Source organism: Salvia hispanica, chromosome 6 (assembly GCF_023119035.1).
Source record: "Salvia hispanica cultivar TCC Black 2014 chromosome 6, UniMelb_Shisp_WGS_1.0, whole genome shotgun sequence".
NCBI classification, from domain to species: domain Eukaryota; kingdom Viridiplantae; phylum Streptophyta; class Magnoliopsida; order Lamiales; family Lamiaceae; genus Salvia; species Salvia hispanica.
The window spans coordinates 31,976,938-31,985,004 of record NC_062970.1 but is presented as its reverse complement, the minus strand read 5'-3'; the positions used below and the strand labels follow the sequence as shown (position 1 = coordinate 31,985,004).

Genomic DNA, 8,067 nt, shown 5'->3' with positions numbered 1-8,067 from the left:
CGTCTAGAAAAAAATAGTGCTATGTTTTCATTTCGGTTCATCAACCAAAATTAGTCTCTTGGCATGGCATATATTGGAAAAGAATATATTTGGACTCGTTAGTTCTATGATTCTTAAACATATAAAGGTGAGAGAAAGCAAATGTCAGCGTAATTGAAGAGATCGAAACGAGTCAAATATATGACAATTGGTAATTAATTGTGTGAGAAATTTAATCAAATTTTTTACTTCAAATCAAATTCACCTATCAAAAACCAATTTTTTGTGTTTTGCACTGAATCAGATCTTTTTCTATTCATAATATCCACAAGGAAATGAAAATGAGTTTGAAGTACACACGATCGAACACAATTGTTGTACAAATGAATAGTAATCTGATCTAGAGTTTATATAAAGCCTTAATTCCTTGAATATCATCTTGATCCAAATCTTTAGTCTCTCCATGTTTAAATGTTGGACACATAATTGCTGCCTCAACTTTGGAGTGTTGCAAGCCAAGAAGGTGCCCTATTTCATGAAGAGAAATACTTAAAAGGTCAAAAGCATTTTTATTTATGAATAGATAAAACCACTTTTCATCGAGATCGTAATGTAGCCTTCCATCTGTAGGGTAGTACGCATGGGCTAGGACTCCCCCTTCGCCATCAAACGGGAACCGATCGCCATGGTCACCTCGGACAAACTCTAGGGTTAGGTCAGAGCGTTCGGCGGCCCCAACTTTCGAGAAAGTGAATTTTGTGACAGACGCCCACTTTTTGAAGGCAACTTCAGCAGGGACTATAGCTGTATCGGGAAAGTCTCCCGCGAACTTGTAGGTCAAATTCCGGTTAGATGGCTCCCACTTCTTTCCGTTAAAGAGGGAGTAATGGGACACTGCGTGGATCATACTCGAACCCAAACCCGAATGATGTTGCATGTGGTTCACGCCATTGATGATGTCAGGGACCCCACATCGCGGTGCAGTCATTCTTGATACTGTGGCCGCGTCTAGTATTCCTGTGGGGTTGAGGTTGTAGTTTTCCTGATAGGTTTTGACTGCTGACTCTAGGATGTCGTCAAAGACATTGTTGTTTGCTTCAATTTCGGAGAGATGTTGAATATAGCCAAATCTTTTGAGATAGGCTTTGAGCTTGTAGAGCCCTTGGGTGGTGTTTCCCTTGCCACAACCTTCTAGATTTTTTATGAAATCAAAAGCAGAGGGGTTTATGTAACTAGCATAGCCAATTGAAACATTTAGTATGAAAATTAGGAGGATGCTAACAAGCTTAAGTGCCATGAAATGGAAGGACTATGTACACACTTTAATCAATTTTGTTTTTTATTGTTTATTTGTACGATTACGAACGTGCGTATTTATAGGTATAAATTTGTTTATTATTTGCCACAGGACACGCTTGCATAAGTTCTTTTATTATTTGCCACTTATAAATACTCCATCTTAAATGGAAGTGAAAAGATCTTTAAATGATGAAAAAGATAAATTAACAAAAATTGTTTATATAAAATAACCTTTAATTTAATTCTATTTTTAGGATATAATTTTATGATTAATTAAATGTTGGATATTATTTACTTTATTATTTAGGAAAATATCATTGATTTAGATTATGAAGTATCAATTAACACACTACATAATTAAATTACTATATGTAATTATGAATAATTACTACTATAATCTAATAAAGTACTATATATTTTTTAAAAGAAATTAATATTTGATCATTTAATAGTTTAGTATCTAGTTTTTATTTTAGTTTGTACTCTTTTTTTCATAACTTGTTTTTTATTTTATTTTTGTTAATTTTTATTCCAAATTATTATTCGATATATATCATTAATGTAGTTACAATGAAATAATTTAATATATACAAAAAAATAAATTAAATTAGTAGTAATGCATTTTTATTATTGAATTGTGAACTACATGAAAAAATGTTATAGCCATAATGATTTAACATTTTTTGCATTATCTTTTTTGTGTTATTTTCCTTTAATACTAGTTTCCTTAGCTTGTTCCTTTTGTCATTAAATATCCAAAAGCAGATATATGAATATTTTTTATTTTAATTTACTTTTAATTATGAGTATTTTATATTAAGGAAATATTAATTATTATTTATTTCTTATTTAATATGAAAGGTATTTATAGTAGAATTAAAGCACATACATAGGTAGTTGCATTTATAATTTATAATTTTTAGAATTATTTAATCACAAAATAGTTCGATGCAAATAAACTTCTTTTTAACTTATTTTTTAATATTATATCAATTTCAATTTTATTCCATGATTTTTTATTACAGATGTAGAGAACAAAAGGAAACCGACTTAATGGTAATCAATTTGTTGAATAAAGATACTCAGAAATTAAGTACATATTCTTGTAGTCATTTTATAATTTAAATTTTTCTTGTGATCATTTAATAATTTACAATATTAAAAATAATTTAATAATAAAATTATTGGATGTGACTGAGTATTATCGCTTTAATGTATTTATTTTAGTAGTACTTATCGAATTTATTTATATTGCATGTTTTTGAGTGATGTGTAGAAAAAAAATTGATTTAATGATTATCAATTAGTTGGGTGATAATAAAAAAGTAAATATATATACATGTAGTACTTTTTAGAATTAATCAATAATAAAATAGTTAGATATGAATGACTACTATTGTTTCACTTTTTATAATTACACAAAAAATAAATTTGTTTTATGATTTTTAAGTCAAGATATAGAGTACACAAGTCTATCGACTTAATGATCATTCATTGGTTGGATGATAGTACTAAGAAATCATTAGATGTGAATGATTTTAATGGTTTAATTATTTCTTACTTATTACATAGTATCAAATTTATCTTTATTTATTAAAATAAACTATATATACATGTAACCGTTTTTATAATTTAGATTATTAGAACTATTAAATATTAAAGTTGAATGTGAATAATTGTTATCATTTTAATCTATTTTTTATATTTATACTAGTATTACTTTTTGTTTCATAATCTTTTAAGTCAAGATGTAGAGTACACAGAAAATCGATGTAATTACCGTCAATTAGTTGGATGAGATTACTAAGAAATTATGTACTCCTATTAGTCCTATATACTAAGTATATAGTCATTTTTATAATTTATAATTTTAAAATTGCCTAATAATAAAATTATTGGATGTGAATGATCTAGAGATTATATAAAGCCTTAATTCCCTGAATATCATCTTGATCCAACACTAAATGATGGATACATAATTGCTGCCTCAACTGTGGAATGATCCAAGCCAAGAAGGTGCCCTATTTCATGAAGAGAAATAGACCAAAGGTCATAAGCCTTATTATTTGAAAAGATAGAACCACTTGTTATCCAGATCGTAATGTAGCCTTCCATCCGTAGGGTAGTATGCATGGGCTAGGACTTCACCTTCGCCATCGAACGGGTAACCATCGCCATGGTCCTCTCGGACAAACTCTAGGGTTAGGTCAGAGAGTTTGGCACCCCCAACTTCCGAGAAAGTGAATTTTGTGACCGAGGCCCACTTTTTGAAGGCAAGTTCAGCTGGGAGTTTAGCTGTTTCAGGGAAGTCTCCCAAGAACTTGTAGGTCAAATGTCGGTTAGATGGCTCCCACTTTACGTCAGTATAGAGGGAGTAGTGGGACACTGCGTGGATCATGTTGGTTTCTGGAATTACAAGATATAAAACTAGCCGGGCGTAATACAACCCAAGAAGAAATACAAATGGAAAAACTGAAACACGATTACAAGAAAAATTCGAAACAAGTAAACCGTGAAAGTGTTTAGCCGAGTCGAGGAGTCCTCTTTCCGCAAGACGAGATACGCCCCGTTAGTGCTCTTCGGATTGGCGTTTCGTCCCCAAATATAAAATGGCTACGTCTCTGATGAAGCAGCACCGCTATCAGCAGAGCTCCGGCGAACTGGATGGAGGAGAGGGCAGAGCTTTTGACAGAAAAAACAATGCAGAAGAGAGGAGAGAGTGTATGATGCGGAGTGCTATCTAGTTTCTGGTGTATAGAATGCTAGAATGACTAGCCTATTTATAGGCTCAGTCCACTGCAGGGGTCAACACAGCCTTGATGGTTGTCATCAATGCTAGACCGTAACGGTCTTCGGTTACGAGGCGTTACAGAGCTGAGAGTTGAATCTAGAAACTTCTAGATTCGATCATGACGAGGTGTCTTGGCTCGCTGACGTGGAAATGGTGGTGGTCTAAAATAAGGTTGTAACTTCCAATGTGGGATAATTAACTCTCTTAATTATTCCCTAAACTTCTCTCATAGCTCATTAAGTTTGCAATTTTGCACAACTTTAATCCATTATTTCTCACTCACCGGGAATCGGATTTGAGAAAATGAATATACCACGGTCATCTACTCCGAACGTAGATCGACGCTACATCATTTAATTTCACAAAAATTAAATGTCTCGTTGAAATTATAATTGGTCAAAGTCCATTGACCGGCATATATTCCAACAGATCATACTCGAATTACTCGAACGATGTTGCATGCGGTTCACGCCGTTGATGATGTCAGGGACCCCACATCGTGGCGCAGTCATTCTTGATACCGTGGCCGCGTCTATTATTCCTGTGGGCTTGATTTTGAAGTTTGCCTGATAGGTTTTGACGGCTGACTCTAGAATGTCGTCAAAGACATCGTTGTTTGCTTCAGTTTCAGAGAGGTGTTGAATATAGCCGAATCTTTTGAGATAGGCTTTGAGCTTGTAGATCCCTTGGGTGGTGTTTCCCTTCCACAACCTTCTAGATTTTTTATGAAATCAAAAGCAGAGGAGTGTGACTAGCATAGACAAATGAAACATATAGTATGAAAATTAGGAGGATGCTAACAAGCTTAAGGGCCATGACTAGGGAAGGATCATCTACGTAGGTACTCTTGTTTTTTAGATTGTATGTTTGCATGACTACGAACGTGCGTATTTATAGGTATAAATTACTGAAGTCCAAATTTGGTCCCCAATATTTGTCCTAAAAAAACTTTTTGGTCTTATACATTAAGCGTGTGTAATATTTTGATCCCATTTGTCCAAACATATAAACTAACAGTCAAACGTGTTTGACCAACTTAATGATTTAATTATAATCTAATTAACTTAACTAATTTAATAGAAATATTATAATTTATAAAATAATTTTTTCCTTAAAATAAAATTTGATTAAATTAAAAGGAAATTTACTTAGAATAAAAGTTAAAAGGGAAATTTTTCTTTCCACAAATCGTCACAAAAATAACTTTAAAAATTTGTAATTTTAGTAAAATACTCCGTTTAATACGACTAATGAAAAGCTCCCCTTTTTTTTGCACAAAATTTTAGTGTTTATTACATAGAGAATATATATGAATCAAATTCATAAGTATTTAAGTAAATTTTCTATAAATTTAATCAATTTTTATTTTAAGTGAAAAATATTTATAAGTTTTAATATTAAATTAATTAGATTATAATTAAATCAATAAGTTGGTCAAACATGTTTGACTGCTAGTTTTAACGGAAAAAAGTTAAGTTTATACTAAAACATATTGTTTGAGACCAAAAGGTCACACACTAATGTATAGGAACAAAAGCAATTCGCGTAGGGGGGAAAACAGATTTTAGTCAATTTTGCTTTATTCCAAATTATATGCAATATATATCATCAATGTTGTTACGATGAAACAATGTAATATATAAACAATAAATTAAAATAATAAACCATTTTTATAATTGAACTGTGAACTACATGAGAAAATATTATAGCCAAAATGATTTAATATTTTTTATTTATCATTTTTCTTTTGTGTTATTTTCCTTTAATACTATTTTCCTTATCATGTTTTTTTCCATTAAATATCCAAAAGCGGATATATGAATTTTTTAGTATTTTAATTTACCTTTAATGATGAGTATTTTTATATTAGGGAAATATTAATTGTTACTATTTCTTTCTTAATTAACATGAAGGGTACTTATAGTAGAAATTAAGTACATATATAGGTAATTGCATTTATACTCTGTAGCTTTTAGAATTATTTAATCATATAATAGTTCGACGCAAATAAATTTTTTTGCTTTAACTTATTTTTAATATTATATTAGTTTTAATTCCATTTCATTATTTTTTTATTCCAGATGTAGAGAATAAAATGAAATTGACTTAATGATAATCAATTTGTTGAATAACGGTACTCAGAAATTCAGTAGATATTATTGTAGTCATTTTTATAATTTACAGTTTTTCTTATAGTCATTTTATAATGAGTGAACTATAAAATAGTATTCCCTCCGTCCGTCATTAGAAGTCTCATTTGAGTTTGGTACGGATTTTAAGAAATATAGATGAAAGTGAGTGAGAAAAGATAGTGGAATATGAGACCCATTTTTATATATTAATTTTATAATAGAATGTGAGTGCAATGAGTTAATGGAAAGTGGTGTGTATCTATCATTTATAGTAAAACTGAACTGGGACTTCTAGTAGCGGACAGACTAAATGGTAAACCGGGACTTTTAATGGCGGACGGAGGGGGTATCCAGAAAATGTCATACTCACCTTCTGAGCATCCAACGTTCCAAAAATCACATGTTTGGTCAAAAACGCCCAATAATAACAAATTCAGGCACATAAAAATAGTCTTCTTCCTCCATTTTGGTTCGTCCAACAAAAATAGCACATTTCTATTTTTAGCAAGTCTTTTTTTTTATAAGGTGGAACTTATTCTCTATTAACAAAACTTCAATCATTTTTTCTTTCTACATCTCTACTACTTTACCAATTTTGCATTAAATCTTGTGTCGTCCACAAAGTCCCTATATTTGTGGGATGGAATGGGTATCAAATTATCAATTAAAGTATATATACAAACTATACACAAATACCTCATGTTAATAGAAACTAAAATAAGATAAATAATATTTTATTAATTTATTTTTAAAAAATAATTGCTCTTATAAAAATTAAACTATAATCTCTAATCTTTTCATATTTTTACTGTCACATTTTTAGAATAAAATAAATACAAAAGGTTTTTGAAAACAAACTTTTTATAGAGTACAATTGAAAGAAAGACAAATAATTAAATGTAATCTAGAGATTATATAAAGCCTTAATTCCCTGAATATCATCTTGATCCAAATCTTTAGTCTCTCCACGACTAAATGTTGGATACATAATTGCTGTCTTAAATGTGGAATGTTGCAAGCCAAGAAGGTGCCCTATTTCGTGAAGAGAAATAGACCAAAGGTCAAAAGCTTTTTTATTTATGAATAGATAAAACCACTTGTCATCCAAATCGTAATGTAGCCTTCCATCCGTAGGGTAGTATGCATGGGCTAGTAATCCACCTTCCCCGTCGAACGGGGCACCATCGCCATGGTCACCTCGAACAAATTCTAAGGTTAGGTCAGAAAGTTCAGCGCCCCCAACTTCCGAGAAAGTGAATTGTGTGACCGAGGCCCATCTTTTGAAGGCTAGTGCAGCTGGGAGTTTAGCTGTTTCGGGGAAGTCTCCCAAGAACTTGTAGGTAAAATGCCGGTTAGATGGCTCCCACTTAGTCCCAGTGAAGAGGGAGTAGTGGGACGTTGTGTGGATCATGCTTGAATTACTCGAACCATGTTGCATGTGGTTCACGCCATTGATGATGTCAGGGACCCCACATCGCGGTGCAGTCATTCTTGATATTGTGGGCGCATCTATTATTCCCGTGGGGTTGAGTTTGTAGTTGGCTTGATAGGTTTTGACTGCTGACTCTAGGATGTCGTCGAAGATATCATCGTTGTTGGCTTCGGTTTCAGGGAGATGTTGAATATAGCCAAATCTTTTGAGATAGGTTTTGAGCTTGTAGAGCCCTTGGGTGGTGTTTCCCTTGCCACAACCTTCTAAGTTTTTTATGAAATCAAAAGCAGAGGGGTGTATATAACTAGCATAGCCAATTGAAACAATTAGAGTGAAAATTAGGAGGATGTTAACAAGGTTAAGGGCCATGACAAGCGAAGGACTATCTAAGCACTCTAATCACTTTTGTTTTTTTGATAGATATTATATCTTGT

At 32.0% G+C, this 8,067-nt stretch overlaps 2 protein-coding genes across 2 annotated transcripts; both read right to left on the bottom strand.

Moving 5' to 3' along the window:
* Window positions 1-379: 379 nt before the first annotated feature.
* LOC125195146 (metalloendoproteinase 2-MMP-like) lies at window positions 380-3,676 on the bottom strand. The gene is made up of 2 exons (XM_048093339.1): window positions 3,360-3,676; window positions 380-1,211 (listed from the first exon to the last, which is right to left on the bottom strand). Exons 1-2 carry the CDS (start codon window positions 3,674-3,676, stop codon window positions 380-382), a joined length of 1,149 nt encoding a protein of 382 aa, XP_047949296.1.
* A 3,429-nt stretch (window positions 3,677-7,105) lies between these two features.
* On the bottom strand, window positions 7,106-8,002 carry LOC125195145 (metalloendoproteinase 2-MMP-like). Its single transcript, XM_048093338.1, has one exon. The coding sequence runs from the start codon at window positions 8,000-8,002 to the stop codon at window positions 7,106-7,108; it is 897 nt and encodes a 298-aa protein (XP_047949295.1).
* Between the last annotated feature and the right edge of the window lie 65 nt (window positions 8,003-8,067).